Source organism: Xenopus laevis, chromosome 9_10L (genome assembly GCF_017654675.1).
Source record: "Xenopus laevis strain J_2021 chromosome 9_10L, Xenopus_laevis_v10.1, whole genome shotgun sequence".
Taxonomy (NCBI): Eukaryota; Metazoa; Chordata; class Amphibia; order Anura; family Pipidae; genus Xenopus; species Xenopus laevis.
In genome coordinates, this window is record NC_054387.1 from 136871309 (window position 1) to 136897944 (window position 26636).

Here is a 26636-nt window from a genome sequence, read left to right on the forward strand (position 1 = left end):
AATTTAACCCTGATGTTACAGTGAGCTGACAGTTATGTGGCCCTATTAGGCCCTATATGCTACATGTTTTTCTTATGTTTTCATTAAAGTAGCAACATGTGTGTTTACTGTGCCTTTACTGTGTGTGACACATACCCCGCATCCTGTGCTTGAGGTTAGAGCTGCACAGACATTTATTTTGTGCTCCAAAAATGGTTTTAGAAACAAGTGTCAGTTGTATTGGACAGTGGGTAGGAGAGAACAAGGGACAGCAACCTATCAGCATAAATCTCTTGCACTTGTCTGGACTGCCCATGCAGGGCCACCATCAGGAACCACCGGGCCCCATACTACTAAGTTAGCAGGGGGCTTCACTTATGAACCAATTGCTACTCTTGGCCCCTGAATGGGACCCCAGCTTTTAAGAAATGTCCTTGCACACTCCTGGTCCCTAATCCACCCAGTTACGTCCCATTACATACCTCACAATTGTACTGTTTTTCGTGGGACAGTCCTGATTTTAACAGCGCCAACCGTAGTCCCGAGTTTCTCCTGCTCTGAACAGCCTGAAAAAGATACAACGTTTCTAAAGCTCAATTAGATAAGAGGCTTTTGGCAGAGAGTCCAGAATAACATGGCAGGTGCACTTAGATACATTTTGTAACAATTTGAGATAAGCAAAGAAACAAACGTAACAATTGTAAGATAAGCACGAAAACTGACTTGCAGCTTAACGGGCAATTCACCTTCATTAGCAAAACTGTAATAACACATAAAACCTTAAACCCTCAGACATGTGTTCAAACTTTTCATAACCTGCAAATTTTGTAAAATGGATGTGGTATTTAGGGGGTGTGGCCATAAAATGGGCGTGGTAACTCTTTTTGTCCCTCTTTCTGTTTTCCAAATATTGGGATGTATGCCATTATGTTGAAACCCTGCCCATAATCTAACCAAACCCCATCTGCTCTCCTGCAAGTCCTCCAGCTCTTTTATGACTTGGAAATCACACCTTTATGCCTCATGGGGCCCCCCTGCTACAGGGGCCCTCAGGGTTGGACTGAGACAGTGGGACACTGGAAAAAAACCCAGTTGGCCCCGGGCCTCCGGCTGGAACTTGTGGGCACCCCTCCCCCTTCATGTGCTTCAGAGGTGGTGGTGTCTGGCCAGTGCCATATGGAGGAGTTGTGTCCGACACTGGGGCCCCTGTACCCTCGCCCCATTGGTGGCCCTGTCTCTAAGCAGTGGCTCATGATAGGCTCTGTGCCAAAGAACAGGGAGCAGGTATTCCGTTTAGTAACATTCCAGCTGTTGATCTCTGCTATTAACACCTACCTGACAATTTTCCTGACAGTCTTACTTATGTTTTATCAAACTGCCACATTCATCAAGACAAAAGTGCCAGTTCTTCAGAACCGATTCACTCCTTTAAGCAGTTGAATTCAGTTTATTTTCCTATGGGGTGGGCGCCAGTGCAGCGGCAGTACTGAACTATAAGTCACTAATACACAAGAAGCTTGCTACATACCGGAGTTTGTTTGTAAATCAGACCAGGATGGGAAGAAGACTGCAGACGACTGACAGATCAGCCCTGTGTTTGTGGCACATCCGTGTCATACATGCAGACTGGCCTACACGGCATGCTGGGAAATATTTTGCTCCCTAAGACACTTTTTATGACCAGAGGTTTTTGCAGTTTATACAGAGAGTCACAAGTAAACAAACATGCCATTACCCACCTAATAAGTGATGTCACATGACTCACTGAAACCTGTGTATTAAATAAATAAAGTAAAATATCATGACTAGAGTAGGCTTCGATTCTGATGCAAACCCCTTACACCCACAAATACACTCCACTCACAGATCTTTTGGTGAAAAAGGCCGCAGCTTGTTTATTAAAGAACATTTTCATTCACTTATTCAATTTAACTCCCAAAAAACATACCAGCATAAAATAATACTGTTTAACACTTTGACATTTTGGGGTAAAAACAATAGCCGCTGAAGGCTGCACATAACATTTAACAATGTTTACCATAACTTCCCAAACCCCTCTTAGTCAAAGCCCCATTAACCAGCCTAAGGCTAAGACTCTGTCACCTGCTTTCTCACTTTTGTTGCCTCCTTGCCCCCTGAGCCTCGCCCCAGGCCTAACCAACCAACCTCACTTTACCTTCCAGCCCCCTTTTTGGCTACCCAGTAGGGCAGCCCCACAATGCCACTGCGCTGCATGCATGACCTCTTATGCAGGCCGCGCTACCCCAGACACCAAAAAAGCGGCCCTTTCCACACCATCACCCACTCCAAGATTGAACAAATCAAGCCCAACATCCGACAAATGTACACCATCCCGTCTGTAATGCCCTGGCACAGCCCGCTCCAAATCCTTGTGCCGTACAACCACCCCACCTGACCTCCTGATAAAAACACTAAGTAACTGGTTTAGTTTTCTCCGACTCCGTTCCATAGCCGAATGATCCTGAGCCCATCGCCACACCAACCTGGGTATCATTTCCGACCATACAATTACCACTCCCACAAACAATGACCGAATCTTGTCGATATCAATTTTCATCTGCCTCACCAAATCCCTCTGGCACATTATGCCCATGTCATTACCACCCACATGCACAACCAATACGTGGGGGTGTGTTTCCGTTGCCGACAAACTTACCACTTTATCAAATACACCAGGCCATAACAAGCCAAGGAAGCCAAACCACTTAACTTTGACCAAACGGTCCGGAAAACCCAGCTGCCGACCCCTCCTCCGAACTGCAGCTCTCCGTTCCGCCCATCGCACAAAGGAATGTCCAAGAATCCAGACTTGTAGACATCCACCTGACGAAATAACAAACCACAACCACACATGTGAACAAAACAACATCCCACTTTTAATCAAAAGTTCTGCAACCCCACATCAACAACCCTGTTTAAACCAATTTTGGCCTTATGTAGCACTGAAACCTTTTTGACTCCCACCGGCCAATCCGTTTGACCACTCCCTCACTTAACCCAAGTCGTGCTGCCTCCGTGGCTGCCCCGATCCGAAAAGAATGAGAACAATACTCAAGCAGGAGCCTGTTCAACTTCCCCAATCCCAGCCGGAAAATCCTTATGAACTGGTACCTGGTCAGTGGTGTGCCATCCTCATGGATCAACAATGGACCCGGAAGCCCAGTACGGGATGCCAACCACTGACGCAAGTGAAACCATGGGCAAACAGACCCCCCACTTAATACATACAAAACAATTCTCTTACCTTTTCCCGTCTGATCCGTTTTGGACCGTCTGAGCCATATATCCACCCTGTCATCCCCAATTTCCACATCCCCCAATTGAAGCCCCCCAGGTACCTTTTTGCTATGACTCACCAACTCTCCCACCCTGAAGGCACCAAAAAATGCCAGGACAAAAGCGGCCCTGAACAAAGTCACTTCGTAGTGCGAAAAACAAATGTCCCCCAAAACCTGTACTAAACTCTCCAGCAACCCCACTGTCACCGGTCTACGAGTGTCCTGCCTCGTGCGCCCCTTCTTCAACCCCTTTACAGCTTGTCTGATGACGAAACTTTTAGTGAAATCCTCCCCCCCCTTTAATTTGAACAGAAAGGCCAGCGCCGACATGCTTTTCTCGATCTGGGCTGTCGACTTACCCCTTTCCGCCATCCAGTACACCCACCACAACATTAAATCTTGTCCACCCTGTTGGTATTCCGCTCTCCCGGCCCAATCGATTAACTGCTGCCACTCCTCCCAGACCTTACCATTTGAGGCCCAAGTCGATTCCGCCACCGAGGATCTCACCAACCCTCCAATCCTGTCGTCCCGATGGCCCAGAGACCCGCTGGGAAAGGATGGCCTTCTCTGTCCGCTCCCGAAGCCAAGCGCCGAAAGCGGTCCCACTGGAATCGAGACAAAGCATCTGCAATCTCATTTCTCACCCCTTCAAGGTGAACCGCCCGGAAACCCACATTTAACTGTAAGCAGAGCAACACCAAAATCCTCAAAAGTCGCACCACCTCAATCGAGGAGGCCGACTGCCTGTTAATAGCTTGCACTACTCCCATATTGTCCGTGGTAAAGATCACCCTCCTGTTGGCCAGCACGTCCCCCCACAGAAATAGAGCAATCACAATTGGGAACATCTCTAAGAAACATAAATTCTTCGTCAAACCCAGCTCCCGCCACTCCTCAGGCCACGGTTCAGCACACCAATTTCCACCTAAATAGGCACCGAAACCACAGCCACCCGCTGCATCCGTGAAGATGCAGCGGGTGGCTGTGGTTTCGGTGCCTATGCAGGCTGGGCATCGTGGCCCGATAGCGCCATCCTGAGCCCCTCCAGCACCTCGGAACCGGACGCCTGCGCCATGACGTTGACTCTCCTGTGCCCACTACAGGTAAGGTGATTTCCCGCACTTTTACCCTTATTTAAAGGTTAAGCCCAGCCCCCTTTACTCCATACTACAATTCCCATAATGCCTGTCACCACTACTCCTTTATTTCCTCTACTCTCCCCTCAGTCATGTGCCCCTTCTGCTCCACCTGTCCCAGGCTCGCTATTTTGGGCTTCTGGATATTATTAATCACCTTGGCGTTCCATGACTTCATGCTTTTATATGGTCATAGAACTTGTTGGTAACTTCTAATATCCTTATATTTTACAATGGGGGGTACTTTATTCACTATATAATGCCCCTAGTCACCAAGCCCTTTGTACTATATAGACTGTGTTTGCACATAATCAGCCCAAGGACTCAGGAGTGGCTGCATTTCATTCTTACATCTATTATAACTGTGACTGCTATTCAGGCCAACAGATTGTATTATACAGACTTTGCACACAATCAGTCCCAAGTTTCTGGAGTGACAGAATGACATGGCTGCACCTATCACGTAGTAGTTGAACTAAAGGTAAACACAAAATTTGCTATCAGCTAACTTCTATAATATTACAGCTAGGAGGGGAATGAATGGAGCCAGGCACTGTGTGTAAGTAAAAGTAGCAGTGAATAAGTGATCCAATAAGGAAGTCAGAGAGGGCGGAGCTTGTGAGCTGGCAGGGAGGCTGTAGCTGACAGTTGGGACGCTGCTTCCTGGATCCAGTCAGTAATATGGAAGCAGAGGCTTCAGATGATTTCTGCTGTACACAGAGTGTTTGTAGGAACAGCACAATGGAGAGATCGTGTCCTGTGAGGCAGGCACAACCCAAACTGGTATCTGGATGTTTTAAAGGGTAAGTTCAATTCTTATGATCATGTGCAGATCATTGCCAGTGTTAATTGATGCACTTGGGCAGGATTCAGCGGAAGAGGCAGGACAGATACAATGGTGCTTAGTACAAGTATAGGGAAGTACAAGGAGTGTGTTTGGATGCAAATAATTCTAATGAGCAGTGTCACTCTACACACAGCCTCCTGGCTTGCTCTGTCACACTTTCCCCTCCCACTTCCTTCTGCTGCCTCCCAGACTGCATTGCAACTTCCTGCAGCACTTCCTGGCATCCAGCTGATTGCTAGGCAACTGCAGACCACAAACATGTCAGTGGCTGGGGCCTAGAGGGTTATGCTGGGCGTAGAGTTGTCACCTGTTCAGTTTTGACCCAAACAGTTTGTTTTTTGTAAGGCCTGTTAGGTTTTCAGCCTTATGAAACCCGAACAATAATCTGGCCAATACATGAAAAGCATTTAAATACTTTTTCTTTTTTTTTCTTTTTTCTTTTTTTTAAAGAATGATACAGGAACAATGACAATGAGTAATCACAAAAATCCATATACAGGATAATGCATGTAGATAGTAATCAAAATGAAAATGAAAAGAGAGGAAAAAAAAATAAATACATTTAAAAAAAAAAAACAACAACAACAACAAACCACACAAGTACATTAAATACAGTAATAAATTTCACTTGCTTCTAGAAGGATCATGGCCTTATTAATTAGAGTCATGTGTCGGAGTTGCACTTTTAAGAATGGCTTGTATTTTACATCTTTCAGTGCGATCTAGGGTATATAAGAATATTTTCCATTTTGACATGAATTTGGAACGTTTTTTTGAGTTACTGAATTTGTATGAAATTGCTTCCATAACACATAGGTCTTGTAGTTCAGCTCTGGTTTCTTTTAGTGTAGGAGGGTAAGCTTGGATCCAGTTCCTTAATAATACTCTTCTACCAGCAGCCAGTAGTAACTTTAAGAATTTTAAATGATGTGAATCAGTTAGCTGAGTTGGAAAATTTGTAGAATTTTCCTTAATTGAAGCTGAAGGTAAAATAGCAAGTTGTAAGTTCAAATTAATTTGTAGTTTAGTTGAAGAATTGAAATAACCCTCAATTAATTTCCAGAAAGAGTTTATCGAGGAGCAATCCCATAAGTTGTGAATAAAGCTGGGTTTGTGAAAAGAACATTTAGGACAATTTGTAAGTAAATAGCATTTAAATACTGAGATACCTCAACATGGCTTAGTTACTGTCAAGTCCAGTTCATTTCTTGTTATTACAGATACAACAAAAATCAAATCAATCAAAAATAAGAATGTTCTTTTTCTAAATGAGCATCGCTGTATTTCAGAGCTTTCTGGATAACTGATTTCTGGATAATAGATCTTGTACTTGTAATTAAAGGATTGGGCTGAATCATCAAGCAGAATAGAGCTGGAGATAGGGTTTTCAACTGGGCATCAACACTTTAAACATTGAGAATACTGGATAGAAATCCAGCCAGTTGCATCTAAGTGATGTAATAACCTTGCCCTGGTGTCATAACTCCACCAACGTCATTGTTCCCACCTCTGATGTCATCATGCCTGTTCCTACATCACTGACCCACTCCCAATGTTATCTGCCCCACCCCTGAGTTTGGGTTTAGCCATCAGCAAAGGTGGCAACCCTACCTGGGCCCTGAACAGCAGCTTTAGTGAGCCCTGGAACCCACAGTCCAACGCTGGTCTCCATGCACTTCCCCATAGTTCTCTCTCTGCCCCATTGAATCTGTCCCTCCTCCTGCTCCAAATCACACACAAGTGCAACTATTGACCCTTCACACTGTAATTCCAGGGTCCCCTCTGAAAGCTGTGCCAATAGTTGCATCAGATATTTACACCTAGTGCGGAAACTGTCCCTTTTTTTGACAGCTCTACCTGCTATCCCGTGTTAGAACTGGAAGGTCCCTATTTCTCTGCACTGAACGGGAAAATCCCTATTTCTCTGCACTGAACAGCCAAAAAAGATACAGTGTTTCTAGCTTAATTAGCTCATGGCAGAGAGCCCTGAATAGATACTTAAGATTAGGGATGCACCGAATCCTGGATTCGGTTCGGCCAAATCCTTCTGCTTCACCGAACCAAATCTGAATTTGCATATGCAAATAAGGGGCGGGGAGGGATATCGTGTGACTTGTCACAAAACAAAAAAGTAAAAAATGTTTTCCCCTTCACACCCCTAATTTGCATACGCAAATTCGGATTCGGTTCTGTATTCGGTCGATTCTTTCGCGAAGGGTTCGGCCGAATCCAAAATAGTCGATTCATGCAGATACAGTTGCACAGTTGCAACAGTTTTGTCCCTTGGGAGAAGTTAGACTCACAGTTTAAATTAGTAAAAGCTTCATTAGTAAAACTGTAATAAAACATAAAAACTACAGAAATGTGTTCAAACTTTCATAACCTGCCAAATTTTGTAAAATGGGCATAGTAATTAGGGGGTGTGGCTGCATGCCAAATATTATTGTTCCTCATTCTGTTTCCAAAATGTTGTGAGGTATGTGCTCGCAGCGTGACAAAAATTTTACGCCCACACCCCCTAATTAACATCTCCATTTTGCTAAATTTGGCAGGTTAAGAAAGTTTGAACACGTTTTTTGGGAGTTTTAGTGCAATGTTTTATGGTATAAAAGTTTTGCTAATGAAAGTCTCAGTTCTCCCAAGGGACAATTGTATCTTTGCTTATCTTAAATTGTTACAAAAGTATCTGAGTGCAGCTGCTGACTGTTTTGGGCTCTCTGCAGAAAAAGCCTCTTCTTTTAATTAAAGGGGTGGTTAACTTTTACTATGTTATAGAATGGCCAATTCTAAGCAACTTTTTGATTGGTCTTCATTATTTTCTTTCTTTATATACTGTAGTTTTTAATTATTTTCCTTCTTCCTTTAAATCTTTCCAGATTTCAAATGGGGGTCACTGACTCCAGCTAAAAACAAATGCTCTATAAGGCTACACATTTATTGCTGTTGCTCCTTTCTACTGCTCGTCTGCCTATTCAGGCCTCTCCTATGTATACTCCAGTCTCTTATTTATATCAATGCATGGTTGCTAGGGTAATTTGTAGGGATGCACCGAATCCAGGATTCGGTTCGGGATTGAGCCTTTTTCTGCAGGATTCGGTTCGGTATTCGGCCGAATCTTTCACAAAGGATTCAGGGGTTCGGACGAACCCAAAATAGTGGATTTGGTGCATCCCTAGTAATTTGGACCCTACCAACCAGATTGCTGAAATTGCAAACTGGAGAGTTGCTGAATAAAAAGCTAAATATCTTAAAAAAACACAAGTAATAAAAAATAAAAACCAATTGCAACTTGTCTCAGAATATCCCTCTCTGCATCATACTAAGAGTTAAGTTAAAGGTGAACAACACCTTCAAGTTCCACAAACGTTGTATCTTTTTCTGGCAGTAGTGCAGGAGACCAAAGAGAAAGCAGGGGCTGCGGGATGAGCTGTCAAAATCGGGACTGTCCAGCAGAAAACAGGACAGTTGGGAAGCATCTGGGGAAAAAATCATGATGAATTTTGGCAAAGATTAAACTTTGCACACGTCACTGCTCCAATACAAGGGGGTTTCTAGATTACTAGAAGTTGTGAGACAGTTTTCTCTGTTTGTTTCTATCTGCTTGCAGTGATGCTTCGTGGGATCAGACCCCAGGAGAACATGTGACTGTAATATACTGGGATACACCCCCTGATCTATGGTTTGTGGAAGCAAAAGTAAAGGAACACTGGTCAATGGGGGTCAGGGAAGTGACGTACATTCCTCTTTGTAACACCACTGAGGATGAATGGAAATGTGCAGCAAGTAAAGCCACTTATATCATATTATATCACTCTGTGCAATCAGGAAAATTCATAGAAGATGGGCCTCCTTATCTGGAATTCTGTATGGGAAGCCACGGTAAGAACCAGAATATCTCTGCTATGCACACATGTTCCTAATGCAGGTATAGGACCTGTTATCCACAATGCTTTGGACCTGAGCATTTTCAGATAACGGATTTTTTTGTAATTTGGATCTTCATGCCTTAAGTCTACTAGAAAATCATGTAAACATTAAATAAACCCAATAGGCTGGTTCTGCTTCCAATAAGATTAATGATATCTTAGTTGGGATCAAGTACAAGCTACTGCTTTATTATTACACAGAAAAAAAACATTTGGATTTTTTCGGATAAATCTATAGGAGGCGCCTTTCTGTTATTCGGAGCTTTCTGGATAACAGGTTTCTGCAAAGCAGATCCTATACCTGTACTGGGTAAAAAAAAAACAACCTATGGAGATGAGACATGGGTGGGAGTCTAACATATCCTGTTCTATCCTAAAATATTCCCGTTTAGATCCCTCTAATATATTTGTGATAGTAACGGACCTGGAAGGCTCCCTGTGTATGGAAGAGATGAAAGGTAATTGGGATGAGAGTCTGTATAAAACATGTGGCCTGCAACTGATCACAATGGAAGAAATGAATGTGCTCAGAAGTACAAATAAAGGTAATTACATTTATTATTGTCAGATAAAAGCTGATTCTTAGCTCAGGGGAAAATATATCATCAATAAACCTTTTTATGAGGCATCAAGCTTACTTTCCTGTATGTTTAAAGGGGCTGTTGGCTTTTTAATGACATTTTAGTATGATGTAGCGAATTCGGAGACAATTTGCCACCGGTTTTTATTATTTGTGGTTTTGCAGTTATTTAGCTTTTTATTCAGCAGCTCTTTAGATTGCAATTCCAGCCTTCCAGATGCTAAGGTAGAAATGACCCTAGCAACCATGCATTGATGTGAATAAGAGACTGGAATATGAATAGGAGAGGCCTGAATAGAAACACGAGTAATAAAAAGTACCAATAACAATAAATTTGTAGCTTTACAGACCATTGGTTTTTTAGATGGGGTCACTGACCCCCATTTGAATGCTGGAAAAAAGTCAGAAGAAGAAAGCAAATAATTCAAAAACTATAAAGAAGAAAAAATGAAGGCCTATTGAAAAGTTGCTTAGGCTTTCAATAACATACTAAAAGTTAATGTATAGGTGAACCACCCCTTTAAATGGAACCTTATATAACTATATTTCCACTTGAGCAACACTCATATGTAGAACTAACGTGTTCACTTATACAGTAAATAGGTGTATAACAAAGTGCAAACACTACACTCCCTGTGGAACCCAATGTCAGGGCCACCAAAAAATAAGTTGAGGACTAAGGACTAATGATGGGCGAATTTGTCCTGTTTCGATTTGCCATGAAATTTGTGAATTTCCCATGATATAGGCGAAAAATTAGCGAAACGCGAATTTTGACATCGCCATCAAATCGCGAGTGTCTAAATTGACGCCAGCGACAATTCAGACGCCAGTGACATTTGACGAGCAAAAGTTAATGGGCGTCCGTTTAATTATTTTTAAGCTGGCGGATTTTCACTGCAATTTCGCAAATTTATTTGCCGCAAATTCGCGCTTCCTGAATAGATTCGCCCATCTCTACTGAGGATTAAGTAACAAGCAATAGAGTGGATACTGAAGGGGCAGGTAGAATCATCTCAGGACAGACCGGGATCGGGAATAGACAAGACCAGGCCAAAAGTTAATAGGCCACATTTCCTAATGTATGTTATACTACATGGAATTGTACTGATGTGTTCTACTTTCAATGTTCTATACTGGAAAAGATATTAACGTTATCCTCTGTCAATGTATCTATTTTTGAAAAATAAAAGAGATTATAAAAAAAAAAAATAGGCCACATTTCCAAAACATCAATTTATAACTAATATATACAATGTGACTGCTTAATATTTATTATGGAATTCGGTATTTTGACGAATACCCGAATCCTTTGTGAACAATATGGGCAAATACCAAACCGAATCCTAATTTGCACATGCAAATTAGGAGAGATAAAGGAAATCGTGGAAAAAACGTTTTTTACTTCCTAGTTTTGTGACGAAACGTCATGTGATTTCCCTTCCCATCCCCTAATTTACATATGGAAATTAAGATTCAGATTCGGCTTGGTGAGGCACAAGGATTCAGCTAAATCCGAATCCTGCTGAAAAAGGCCAAATCCCGAACTGAATCCTGGATTCGTTGCCTCCCTAATATTTATTTACCTTATTAATGCTGCTGGAAAACCAGTGATCATATTGTTTATATTCCAGATTCCCAACAGATCAGCAGACCATGCCAATGTGACCAGAATTAGTTGCTTAGAAACGGAACAGCTTTACCCAATGTGCTTTTCCTTCAACTCTGATGAAACCAAGTGAGACAAGACGTGATCAACATACCCACAGATTCTCAATGAAAGACAATGAAGAATCATAAGTATCAGTAGATGCTTAATTTTCCATTTTGGATGATTCTGAAGACCCTGGTCCTTAGAGTAGATAATGTCTCCCACTGATATTGTTCCATGGTACTGTTTATGGAGCACCACTCAACTGTTCCAGCTAAGCACCATGAACCCAAATCCAGAGCATATTGGCACCATAGCAACACTTAAAGCCATTTAATGGAACTTGTAGGATTCAGCTGTCCCCATTCTCAATGGAAATGTTTAATTTTCTTTTTAAATGGAAAACAATTGAAAATGGAAAACAATATGGTTATTGCCAGGGCTTTCTGGTTAAGGGATCTTTCTGTAATTTGGATCATCATACCTTATATCTACTAAAAAATAATTTAAACATTAATTAAACCCAATAGGCTGGTTTTGCTTCCAATAAGGATTAATTATATCTTAGTTGGGATCAAGTACAAGTTAGGGTTTTATTATTACACAGAAAAAGGAAATTACTTGTTAAATATCTGAATTATAAAAATTATTAAAGGAGTCTAAGGGAGATGGCCTTCTGGAGCTTCGGGTTAAAGTGTGTCTGGATAACGGATCTTAGGAACTGCTTTTATACAGGTCATGTGACAAAGTAAAAATTTGATGTATGTTTTTCCCGAAAATGCACAAACATTGGTCAACAACACATCTTTTTTCAAAGTGTAATTTTGCCATCATGATACTTGTATCATGTCACTTGTTCCTACACCATATTGCCAACATCTGTCCCTTTCACAAACAACTTGCTATCTCAATTAAACTACTGTAAACTGCTACTAACTGCTCTTGCTATCCCAACTGGACTACTGTAACCTGCTACTGACTGGCCTTGCTATCCCAAATAAACTACTGTAACGTGCTACTAACTGGCCTTGCTATTCTAAATAGACTACTGTAATGTGCTACTAACTGGTGGTCTTGCCATCCCATCTAGACTATTGTAATCTGCTACTAATTGGTATTTTTATCCTAACTAGACTACTGTAACATACTACTACCTGCTCTCGCTTTCCCAAATCCCTTCTAGATTACTATAACCTGCTACTAACTGGCTTTGCTATCCCAATTAGAGTATTGTAACCTGCCACTAACTGCTCTTGCTATCCCACCTAGACTACTGAAATGGGTCACTAACTGGTCCAACTAGACTACTGTTACATGCTACTAATTGGTCTCGCTATCCTGACTAGACTACGGTAACGCGCTACTAACTGGCCTCCCTAACTCCCATCTCTCCCCACTACAGTCTGTATTAAATTCTGCTGTCAAAATTTTCCTTCTGTCCTCCGAGAGACAACAGGTTTGTAAGCTCGATTGTAACCTAGATTGTAAACTCTGTGGTTTATTTTTTTTGTATTTTTTTTATTTATTTGTATTTTATTTTTGTATTGGCCCCTGACTGTTCTGTTAATGTATTGTTCAAACAGGGGGTCAGTGAGTGCTCTGTGCTGATTGGCTGCTGCGGGTTACTGGGCCTGGCAAAATGCTCTATGTTTATATACAGTCCCCAATCCCATTTTATAAATTGAATTACAGACCAGAGTCCTATTGACTGATCCAATCATAAATGACATATTAAAAAGAGATTGCAGACTTGCCACTAGGTGTAACTTTCTGCTTGCTGGGAAATATTTTATTTCTACTTTATAAGTCTGTAGTGGACCTCCTTGTATAAATAATGATCTCATGATTATATTGTACAGGCAACAGATATTCCATTTCTTCCACTAATTTATCTGCTCTCTCACATGTACAACAGAGTCAAGGTCGCAGTGAATTTTTCGAATTCAAAAAAAAAATCGAATTTCAACCAGGGAATAGTCCAAATTCGATTCGAATTTGAAAAAAAATTGAAAATTCGAATATCGAAATGTATCTTTGTCTCTTTAAAAATTCAACTCCGACCATTCGCCATCTAAAACCTGCCGAATTGCTGTTTTAGCCTATGAGGGACCTCCTAGAATCTATTTGGAGTCAGTTGGTAAAAAAATTTGATCGAATGCGCTATCACTTCGATTCATACGATGCAGTTGAAAAAATTGAATATGATCCATCAGGACCTTATGCTGAGGGATTGTCCCACCATTATGTCAGTGATATGATGATATGATGATGTTAAACAAATGCTAATAGCTGGAAATAAGTGTAGGACTACCAGTGCTAAATCTACTATAGATGAGAAATGTAACCAACCATGGGCAATATTTACACTAAAAATAACTTATTGTAATGGACCAGGTGCTTCTAGTGAGCTCTGCAGCAAGGTCAGCTTTGTGGATCTAGAAGGTACATGCGCATTTTAACTTAGAAGAATTATTAATGGACATTAATCCACCTGAATCATCCAGGACAATAACAGATAATTGTGTAGGTCAGAGAGACTCTTTGCTTTCTTGGCTTCTCAACCAGTATCTGGGAGGAAAGGCCAAAGCAACAATTGTAGCCATGATTGACCCACGTGCTGATAATTACCAGGAGACTCTCTCTACTTTGTCTTCTGCTCACAGGGCCAAGGTCATAGTTATTCACCCACTGAGGCCTGACAGTTCTGAGAACATGGTTACAGATCCACTACGGAATAAATTAGGGAACGAGAAAGAAAATTCAAGTTTAGCCAAAGACAAAAAGCACCAATTGTCAAACCAAATTCCTGAAACAAGGAATTCTGATGGTGATCCAACCTTCAACCAGTTATCAGCGGGTCAGAACATTGCAGGAACCACCACTACTGGAAACCCTCCAGATAACCACACTGCTCAGGGGTAAGACTAATTCTTATAATCATTTGAAACTTACACAGTCTGCTCAGTAATGCATTTAAAGGAGAACTGAACCCTAAAAATGAATGTGGCTAAAAATGTCCTATTTTCTATAGTGAATTTATTGTACGTGGCTAAAGTTTGAGCTTGTCAATAGCAGCAATGATCCAGGACTTCAAACTTGTCACAGGGGGTCACCATCTTGGAAAGTGTCTGTGACACTCACATGCTCAGTGGGCTCTGATTGGCTGTTGAGAAGCTAAGCTTAGGGCTCGTCACTAATTATCCAGCAGAAAATGAGCTTCCCTGGCTGTAATATAAGCTGATGCTACAGGTTTGCTGATTATTCAATTCTGATGCTAATTGCACTGGTTTCTGTGCTGCCATGTAGTAATTATGTGTATTAATTACTAATCAGCCTTATATTGGGACATTTCTATTCTATGTGTACTGTATATTGTGAGTGGCTCCCTAAGCTCAGTAAGTGACAGCAGCACAGAGCATGTGAATCAGTGAATCAGCAGAAAAGAAGATGGGGAGCTACTGGGGCATCTTTGGAGACACAGATCTTTACTGCTAAAGGGCTGTGGTTGCCTTGGGCTGGTACAGAAGCACAAAACATCATGTACTACATTTCTACTTACTTCTTTAGGCTTTAGTTCTCCTTTAAAGGGAAAAGCTTTTGAAAAAAATAATGTCTTAATAGGGCAATGGATGGCAGCTGCAGGTTGAGGGTTTAAAGATTGTTGGGAAGTAAGACTTGCTGATAGGTGGAGCAAGTCTAGGGTTGGACTTGGCCGGTGGGCCCTGCCAGCCCAGACCTGCTCCCTGCACGAATCCTCTTCCTGCTGCCGACCTCCCTTCTCCAGGCCAGTCATGGCAAAAACACAACATGCGGGGTAAACGAGGGTTGTGACCCCCAAATCTGAACCTGAACAAGCCGTTTTGTTGCACTAGATTTATTAGGGTTGTAGTCATATCTCTAGTCTGGGCTCACTCAATTCTTTTCAGGTCCTGAGCATTCATTGTCATTCAGTCATTGCAGGATAGTTAATGTTCCCCAACAGCTGCCCCTGTCAGCTCCATTATCAGGGTTAACTCTGTCCCTTCCCTGCATTTGCTCATATTTTTTAGAAGAAGGTTTTGGCATCTGCTCAGTAGCACAATTCTGTAGTGGAATTGTGTATCTGCCCACATATATTGTTACTGTGTATCACTTAGTATCCCCATCAAGCCCCTACACTGAACTTCTGTGGCCCCTAACCACAGCCAAACACCCATAGATTCAGGACTTTGCAGCTACCTTGGTACAGAATCTCTGTATTCATTTAATGATAACTAATAAAGGGAAAATTAGGATCCCCATCAGGCCCCTATACTGATATACCTATCCCTCAGCAATAACTGAATTCATAAATAAACAATGGAGAGAGTTGGTTTAATTCTTGACCCTTTTATTGACATTGAGCTTATGATATCAAGGCACATGTCCCACCCTATAACTTCATTTAAACAGATCATTATTACTGATTTTGATTGCTGGCGTGACATGTTGGGCCATGCCGCTCATGTTGGGCTGCTCATATTTTAAGAGGATGACAAACTGTGAAAAACCTTTGAAAACTGAGATGAAGCCACATGCTGATAATCACCTGGACACTCTCATTACTCAGGTCCAAGAGTAACCTAGAGCAGAGACCTGGCGATTCTGGACACATGGATACAGATGAGTCTCAAGAGGAATTAAATAAACAGGCAGCGAGATTACGTTTAGATGGAGACAAAACTGATGGATTATCAAATCAAAATCTCCAACCGGAGGTTGCTGAGAATGTAGAAGATGTTTGTTCAAGTCTCACCCCTCAAGCCCCTCAGGACAGAGCTGTAACTATCAGCAGATCAGACACCCCACACCAGGGAACCACTGGAAACCATATTACTACTGACAATGGGGTAAGATCCGTTCTTTCTCTTCCTATTAAGGTCTCTTTCATTCTGAATGTCAGACAAGTGTTGGGTTGCTATGGTCTGTGAGCTTAAAATTCCAAATTGGAGTGCAGTAGAAACAAGTTCAAAAACATAAAAAACATAAATCTAAAGAGCAATTGGCAATAAGTTTTTTATTATCTTTACTGGTATTGCACTTGTCATTTACCTTTAAGTATCGCACTCACACTTTTATAATTGTACCTGGGTCAGTCTGTTACATGGTTCATGGTTCTTATAACTGTACATAATGTTTTCATGCCCCCCATGCCTTTAAGAGTCACATTGCTTACTTTCTTACTGCATAATGGTTTCCAGGTCTAGTAACCCATAGCAACCAATAATATATATAGGGATGCACCGAATCCAGGATTCGGTTCGGGATTCGGCCAGGATTTGGCCTTTTTCAGCAGGATTCGGCCAAATCCTTCTGCCAGGCCGAATCGAACCCTCATTTGCATATGCAAATTAGGGGCGGGGAGGGAAATCACATGACTTTGTCAGAAAACAAGGAAGTAAAAAATGTTTTCTCCTTCCCGCCCCTAATTTGCATATGAAAATTAGGGTTCGGATTCGGTTCGGTATTCGGCATAATCTTTCACAAAGGATTCAGGGTTCGGCCAAATCCAAAATAGTTGATTCGGTGCATCCCTAAATATATATTTTTTTTAATGTGACCAGTAAATGCTACCTGCTGATTGACTGATATGGTTTAGTAGACTGGTAGCAAGGTTTGCACTTTATATGAAATTATAATCATATGCCAATATCTGGCTGATCCCATTATACATTTTAGAGTATAAAAGTATACATGCCAATGTGGGAATTGAGTTAGAACCAGTCCACATGGTTCTTGGGCTTGTAGGTATAACATGTTTTGGCTCAGATTAACCTCCCTGGGTAATTCCTGTTGCTAATCCCACAGCCCTTGTCAACCCAATTGTCAGGATTAACCCCTCCCCTTTTCCTGTAGCTCCTCCCTATACATCAGTCCTTTGCAGCAGGAGACTCCGATATCTAACCAGTGGTGTAAATGTATATCACCGGGTTCTACACCTAAATTTGTGCATGCCCAATCTCATTTCCACAATCTGCTGGAAGATACTAATGGGGCCCCAGCAGCATCTGAGTTTATAAATGGAAAGAAAACTAGCTGAGATATGAACTGAAGAACATTTTTATGTAAGGAAAATACTGTGTCACTCAGACATAAAAAGATGTATAATAAAAGTCTCTTGCAAATTAAACATGAAATCCAAATTCTTTTTTTTATGAAAACATCCATACCTGTTATAAGCTTGTTTAAAAGTCTCAGCTGCCAATCATATTTTGACCACCCCTCCTCTATGCCTTGGGCAAAGAGGCAGGGCAGGCAATTACTTTCACTTTCCATTCTGCACTTACTAGATGTCTAAGCATTCCCACATTCCCTCTCTCTCTCCTCACCGTCTAATTGTGTAGCCAGTGCATGAGCATGAGCATCAGGCCCCCCAATTCTGGCATATAAACAAGATTTTGGCATGATACAAAGTTTGCCTTACTAACAGTGCCCACAAAAATGGCTGCTGCCTGCTTGCTATGATTGTGAATTCCAAGACAAAAACAAGATTTAAATATTTTTTTTTAATGTAAGTAAAGTTTATTTACTTAGTGGGAAATGGGAAAGAAGGCAGCAGGAAGTGGGAAAGTAGGCAGCAGGAAATGGGAAAGGAGGCAGCAGGAATTGGGAAAGAAGGCAGCAGGAAGTGGGAAAGGAGGCAGCAGGAAGTGGAAAGAAGGCAGCAGGAAATGGGAAAGGAGGCAGCAGAAATTGGGAAAGAAGGCAGCAGGAAGTGGGAAAGTAGGCAGCAGGAAATGGGAAAGGAGGCAGCAGGAAGTGGGAAAGTAGGCAGCAGGAAATGGGAAAGGAGGCAGCAGGAATTGGGAAAGAAGGCAGCAGGAAGTGGGAAAGGAGGCAGCAGGAAGTGGAAAGAAGGCAGCAGGAAATGGGAAAGGAGGCAGCAGAAATTGGGAAAGAAGGCAGCAGGAAGTGGGAAAGTAGGCAGCAGGAAATGGGAAAGGAGGCAGCAGGAAGTGGGAAAGTAGGCAGCAGGAAATGGGAAAGGAGGCAGCAGGAATTGGGAAAGAAGGCAGCAGGAAGTGGGAAAGGAGGCAGCAGGAAGTGGAAAGAAGGCAGCAGGAAATGGGAAAGGAGGCAGCAGAAATTGGGAAAGAAGGCAGCAGGAAGTGGGAAATGAGGCAGCAGGAAATGGGAAAGAAGGCAGCAGGAAGTGGGAAAGGAGGCAGCAGGAATTGGGAAAGAAGGCAGCAGGAAGTGGGAAAGGAGGCAGCAGGAAGTGGGAAAGAAGTCAGCAGGAAGTGGAACAGATGGGCAGGACGAGTAGAGTTTTTGGAACATATTCAATAAATCAACCTGAAACACATATTTTAACCCCATTCCTTCTATTTCTTGAAGGGGAGAGTGAGATGGATAAAATGGTTTGATGTGCACCACATATAACCACTTAGCATAGCTTTACTAATTATTACCATAGAAGACAGCGCTGCACACAAGCTCTTGTATTAAACCTTGTTTTGTGTCCCTTTCTGTTCAGCGAGGCATCAAATGGCCAGAACACAATAAAAAATGTGGCAGTATTCTACTGGGATGCACTCACTGATGTCCAGTTTTTGCAAGTCTGGCTGAGGAAGCTCCTTCCTATGGAAAGCATGTCGTACATTCCCCTTTGTGCTGCCTCTGAGGATGAATGGAAATGTGCAGCAAGTAAAGCCACTTGTATTGTATTCTATCACTCTATACAATCAGGAAAATCCCTAGATGAGACAACACCGTATCTGGATTTCTGTATGGAAACTCATGGTAAGAGTCAGTGTATGTATGTTATGCACATAATATGGCTACACATATAAATAGCCTTAAACAGGGGGAGTATAACACAGTACAGGTATGGGATCCATTATCCAGAAGCCTGTTATCCAGAAAGTTCTGAATAACGGAAAGCCCATTTCCCATAGACTCCATTTTATCCAAATAATCCAAATTTTTAAAAATGATTTCCTTTTTTTTCTATAATAATAAAACAGTAGCTTGAACTTGATCCCAACTAAGATATAATTAATCCTTATTGGAAGCAAAACCAGACTATTGAGTTTATTTCATGTTTACATGATTTTCTAGTAGACTTAAGGTATGAAGATCCAAATTACGGAAAGCATTCTGGAGAACAGGCCTCATACCTATACTTACAGCACAACACATTATAATTATGTCTATGGAAACAACTGTCATGCTTTTGCATTAATAATAACAGAAAGCAACAGAAGCAGACACTCAGGTGCATAGTTATCACAGCCTAAGGAAATAATTCACAAAAACCTAGAGCTGATGAGTGCCCCTAGATAACTGTTGATTTCTCATCTGGGCTACAACCTGCACATGAGAATAAAGGGGTCATTTATGACCTGCAGGTATGTAGCTCATGGTGTGTAAATGTAAATGAAGCTTAGTGCCGGAGCTTGATGATTATGCCCATGCATGTAAAGTCACACACGTGCATACTGAGCAAACAAGGAGCCTCGTGGATGTGTATGATAAACATGGCCGCCCACATGAGGAACTCACTCCCGTTTTATTTTTTCACACTTTTATGAATGTGTCCATTTGTACAATATTTGCTACAAATAAGAAAAATGTGACCTTAAGTGAAAAAACATGATTTTTTTTTAAAGAAAATTACAGAATTCATCGGTAGTGGAATTAACCGGATCTAACCTTCTGTATTTGTCTTTAGGTCCCTTCAAAATTATTGTGATGGTAACTGACCTGGAAGACAGTGATTCAGTAGCTGTGAGAAATAAATGGGATCTGAGCTGGTATAATTTATGTCATCTGCTGTTAGTGACAAAGGATGAAATGACCAAGTTCTACAGCACAAACAAGGGTAATGATATGAATTATTATCTGATTAAACCATATAACTCATATAAACAGAGAAATACATTATCAGCAATAAGCGGTAGGACTTGGAGAGACAGCTCATAGAGGAACCATCATGGTTAAAGGGGCAGTAGACCTGTAACGGCACAATGCCATGAGAGAACGTGGGCATAGGCCAGGGCTTACAGACACACAACTCCTTTAGGGAATGAGGCTCTTCCATTACAGGTGTTCCTCAGAGTCTAGATGGTAGCCAGCCGGCACTTAGTGGTTCTGCCTGAGAATGATGCCAGGGTTGGGCACTGCTATTACTGGTCACTGGAACATGTGGGTACAGCTGTGATGGCTTACAGTTGGCAGTCTCCATGATCTTCCATGTGTATAAAAAGACTAACCATTTGGAATTCTTTACAGCCAACTTTGTAAGCCAGGAAGGGAACAGCCCCTGTTGTAAATGCAGAACAGGGTTTAATTCTTTCCGCCAACCACAAAGGCAGGTTTCAGAAGGGGCCAATCACATGACATCCCAGGTGGGACATAATAGGGACCAATCCAGCCCTGAATCATGTTAGCACCAATCACAGCTGGACCAATCAGGTGCCACTTGGTGAGCATGCCCAGTTTAGACTGCGTGTAGAATCCAGACTCAACTCATGCATAGGGACTTGGGAACAACTATGTGTATTGTACTTCAGAGGGTCCTGACTTTGTTTGCCCTCATAGTGGAGGTCAATTACTTTGGAATGTGGACTGGCTACCCTTAACATTAAAGGTTATCAGTTTGGTGCAACAGTATTGGGAGACATCTAAGCAATATCATGATAGTTGACATTTTTCCCTGCAGATTAAAAGATGTTGTATCACATTACCACATATATAAGATTACTGCAACCAACAGGGCTTGGGTTGAATATACTTTTTGCCTAATGTGGAAGAATCTATGGTTTTTGTTATATCTTGAGATAAATAGAGTTAACAGCTAAACTGAAGCTCCTCCATGTTTGGTCCTTGCGAGGCAGAGAATTAGATTCCCAGTCCACAGATAATCTTTCTGCATAAAGGACTCTACTAGGAAGCTAAAGCAAAACAATCATTTCTGCTTATTGTATGAATACATAACATTGTCTAGTTAATGAATGTGTGGTTTTGCTTTCTTTAGGACTGAGAACTGGTGAAAGAGAAAAAATGCTAGAAGCAGAATTGGTAAGACATGTAATCAGTATATGTATGCATATTTGACAGTTTGCAGATATTCTACACCATAGAGGTGTACTTTAACAACCAATGATGGCAGAGACTATTATCCACTGTTACTATAGGCACCATCTCTCCCTACTATACCTGCTATCCCACAGTCACACTCCCTTCCCAGAGACTATTATCCACTGTTACTATAGGCACCATCTCTCCCTACTATACCTGCTATCCCACAGTCATACTCCCTTCCCAGAGACTATTATCCACTGTTACTATAGACACATCTCTCCCTACTATACCTGCTATCCCACAGTCACACTCCCTTCCCAGAGACTATTATCGACTGTTACTATAGGCACCATCTCTCCCTACTATACCTGCTATCCCACAGTCACACTCCCTTCCCAGAGACTATTATCCACTGTTACTATAGACACATCTCTCCCTACTATACCTGCTATCCCACAGTCACACTCCCTTCCCAGAGACTATTATCCACTGTTACTATAGGCACCATCTCTCCCTACTATACCTGCTATCCCACAGTCACACTCCCTTCCCAGAGACTATTATCCACTGTTACTATAGACACCATCTCTCCCTACTATACCTGCTATCCCACAGTCACACTCCCTTCCCAGAGACTATTATCCCACTGTTACTATAGGCACCATCTCTCCCTACTATACCTGCTATCCCACAGTCACACTCCCTTCCCAGAGACTATTATCCACTGTTACTATAGACACCATCTCTCCCTACTATACCTGCTATCCCACAGTCACACTCCCTTCCCAGAGACTATTATCCACTGTTACTATAGACACATCTCTCCCTACTATACCTGCTATCCCACAGTCACACTCCCTTCCCAGAGACTATTATCCACTGTTACTATAGACACCATCTCTCCCTACTATACCTGCTATCCCACAGTCACACTCCCTTCCCAGAGACTATTATCGACTGTTACTATAGGCACCATCTCTCCCTACTATACCTGCTATCCCACAGTCACACTCCCTTCCCAGAGACTATTATCCACTGTTACTATAGACACATCTCTCCCTACTATACCTGCTATCCCACAGTCACACTCCCTTCCCAGAGACTATTATCCACTGTTACTATAGGCACCATCTCTCCCTACTATACCTGCTATCCCACAGTTACACTCCCTTCCCAGAGACTATTATCCACTGTTACTATAGACACCATCTCTCCCTACTATACCTGCTATCCCACAGTCACACTCCCTTCCCAGAGACTATTATCCACTGTTACTATAGACACATCTCTCCCTACTATACCTGCTATCCCACAGTCACACTCCCTTCCCAGAGACTATTATCCACTGTTACTATAGGCACCATCTCTCCCTACTATACCTGCTATCCCACAGTCACACTCCCTTCCCAGAGACTATTATCCACTGTTACTATAGGCACCATCTCTCCCTACTATACCTGCTATCCCACAGTCACACTCCCTTCCCAGAGACTATTATCCACTGTTACTATAGACACCCTCTCTCCCTACTATACCTGCTATCCCACAGTCACACTCCCTTCCCAGAGACTATTATCCACTGTTACTATAGGCACCATCTCTCCCTACTATACCTGCTATCCCACAGTCATACTCCCTTCCCAGAGACTATTATCCACTGTTACTATAGACACATCTCTCCCTACTATACCTGCTATCCCACAGTCACACTCCCTTCCCAGAGACTATTATCCACTGTTACTATAGGCACCATCTCTCCCTACTATACCTGCTATCCCACAGTCACACTCCCTTCCCAGAGACTATTATCCACTGTTACTATAGACACCATCTCTCCCTACTATACCTGCTATCCCACAGTCACACTCCCTTCCCAGAGACTATTATCCACTGTTACTATAGGCACCATCTCTCCCTACTATACCTGCTATCCCACAGTCACACTCCCTTCCCAGAGACTATTATCCACTGTTACTATAGACACATCTCTCCCTACTATACCTGCTATCCCACAGTCACACTCCCTTCCCAGAGACTATTATCCACTGTTACTATAGGCACCATCTCTCCCTACTATACCTGCTATCCCACAGTCACACTCCCTTCCCAGAGACTATTATCCACTGTTACTATAGACACATCTCTCCCTACTATACCTGCTATCCCACAGTCACACTCCCTTCCCAGAGACTATTATCCACTGTTACTATAGGCACCATCTCTCCCTACTATACCTGCTATCCCACAGTCACACTCCCTTCCCAGAGACTATTATCCACTGTTACTATAGGCACCATCTCTCCCTACTATACCTGCTATCCACAGTCACACTCCCTTCCCAGAGACTATTATCCACTGTTACTATAGACACCCTCTCTCCCTACTATACCTGCTATCCCACAGTCACACTCCCTTCCCAGAGACTATTATCCACTGTTACTATAGGCACCATCTCTCCCTACTATACCTGCTATCCCACAGTCATACTCCCTTCCCAGAGACTATTATCCACTGTTACTATAGACACATCTCTCCCTACTATACCTGCTATCCCACAGTCACACTCCCTTCCCAGAGACTATTATCCACTGTTACTATAGGCACCATCTCTCCCTACTATACCTGCTATCCCACAGTCACACTCCCTTCCCAGAGACTATTATCCACTGTTACTATAGACACCATCTCTCCCTACTATACCTGCTATCCCACAGTCACACTCCCTTCCCAGAGACTATTATCCACTGTTACTATAGGCACCATCTCTCCCTACTATACCTGCTATCCCACAGTCACACTCCCTTCCCAGAGACTATTATCCACTGTTACTATAGACACATCTCTCCCTACTATACCTGCTATCCCACAGTCACACTCCCTTCCCAGAGACTATTATCCACTGTTACTATAGGCACCATCTCTCCCTACTATACCTGCTATCCCACAGTCACACTCCCTTCCCAGAGACTATTATCCACTGTTACTATAGGCACCATCTCTCCCTACTATACCTGCTATCCCACAGTCACACTCCCTTCCCAAAGACTATTATCCACTGTTACTATAGACACCCTCTCTCCCTACTATACCTGCTATCCCACAGTCACACTCCCTTCCCAGAGACTATTATCCACTGTTACTATAGGCACCATCTCTCCCTACTATACCTGCTATCCCACAGTCATACTCCCTTCCCAGAGACTATTATCCACTGTTACTATAGACACATCTCTCCCTACTATACCTGCTATCCCACAGTCACACTCCCTTCCCAGAGACTATTATCCACTGTTACTATAGGCACCATCTCTCCCTACTATACCTGCTATCCCACAGTCACACTCCCTTCCCAGAGACTATTATCCACTGTTACTATAGGCACCATCTCTCCCTACTATACCTGCTATCCCACAGTCACACTCCCTTCCCAGAGACTATTATCCACTGTTACTATAGGCACCATCTCTCCCTACTATACCTGCTATCCCACAGTCACACTCCCTTCCCAGAGACTATTATCCACTGTTACTATAGACACCATCTCTCCCTACTATACCTGCTATCCCACAGTCACACTCCCTTCCCAGAGACTATTATCCACTGTTACTATAGGCACCATCTCTCCCTACTATACCTGCTATCCCACAGTCACACTCCCTTCCCAGAGACTATTATCCCACTGTTACTATAGGCACAATCTATCCCTACTATACCGGATTTCATGTGCATTGATATATATATATATATATATATATATATATATATATATATATATATATATATATATATATATATATATATATATATATATATATATATATATATATATATATATATAGACAAACACAAGAGTCCTCTGCACTCAACCCATTATCAATATATTTAAGACAGAGACATTTTGTGCTACTGCTACTGAAAAATGCCTTACCCTTTAAACAACACAGGGATTGTTTGTCCATATATTGCAATATATTTAAGCTGAACAACTACGTCAAAGTCATCCCATATCTGGCCAGTCCTACGCTTAATTTTATCTGATTCATTAAGAATTCTATGGTTTAATTATACATTTTATAAAAGGGACTAAGTTTTACCTGCAACTTACTAGCTGCTTTCAAAGTAAAACTCCCAAACTTGGCTGCCCTTTTATTAGACACCAGTGGGATCACCTGACTATAGCTGGGAGGGGTGGAGCTACAACATAGAGCTGGTCACTGCTCCTGTATAACTATAACAAACAAGGGAAAGTTGTGCTCACCACTATTTTTTAAAACCATTAGGCGGGGGTGCAATGAGGCTGTGACCACAAAATACATATAGTCAACTACAAGAGTCCTCTGCACTCAACCCATTATCAATATATTTAAGACAGAGACATTTTGTGCTACTGCTACTGAAAAATGCCTTACCCTTTAAACAAAACAGGGATTGTTTGTCCATATATTGCAATATATTTAAGCTGAACAACTACGTCAAAGTCATCCCATATCTGGCCAGTCCTACGCTTAATTTTCATCTGATTCATTAAGAATTCAATTCATATATATATATATATATATATATATATATATATATATATATATATATATATATATATATATATCTAGCTTATCATGTTCATTCCACTTTTGCATAATATTATATTTTATTTTGGGATTTTGTGCTTTGTGTCCATCTTACGAGACCCCACAGAATTGGAATCTTCTCCAGATCAGCAGAGAGTGATTACCAGTGGCTTCTGTCACTTCTACAATCAGAATTCAGTGATGTGGTTCATGAAGTTCGACCCTGTAACATCTCTAACATTGGAGCCAAAGTGTCTCAGTGCACAGTCGCTATCCTGTATCACTCCATGAATAGAGGGGAGGTTAACAATGAAGAGCTAAAATATATGTCTGATATACTGGGTAAGGAATACTTTTGACACTACAAAACTGTTTGCAAAGGGCAGTATAACTGTACAGTCCTGTATCAGTACATTAAACTCATATATAAGGACAATAGAAGTCACTGAGGGGTTGTTCTGTGACCATATAAAGGCACAAGGCTGCAGGCTGAGTTATACAGGGAACTCTGAGTATCACTCATGTATTATAAGGGATAATGTACCCCCTACTGTAAATGATAAGGATATTAGAAGTCACTGAGGGGTTGTTCTGTGACCATATAAA

At 41.9% G+C, this 26636-nt stretch overlaps 1 protein-coding gene across 2 annotated transcripts; it reads left to right on the top strand.

Moving 5' to 3' along the window:
• The first annotated feature begins 13541 nt into the window (after positions 1–13541).
• LOC121397887 lies at positions 13542–26537 on the top strand. 2 transcript variants are annotated; one of them, XM_041575927.1, is made up of 6 exons: positions 13542–14339; positions 16010–16289; positions 18917–19182; positions 20114–20263; positions 21419–21462; positions 26141–26537. In XM_041575927.1, exons 2-6 carry the CDS (start codon positions 16285–16287, stop codon positions 26387–26389), a joined length of 714 nt encoding a protein of 237 aa, XP_041431861.1. In that variant the 5' UTR covers positions 13542–14339; positions 16010–16284; the 3' UTR covers positions 26390–26537. The 2 variants fall into 2 exon arrangements, with proteins under 2 accessions (XP_041431861.1, XP_041431860.1); XM_041575926.1 differs by lacking the exon at positions 16010–16289.
• The last annotated feature ends 99 nt before the right edge of the window (positions 26538–26636 follow it).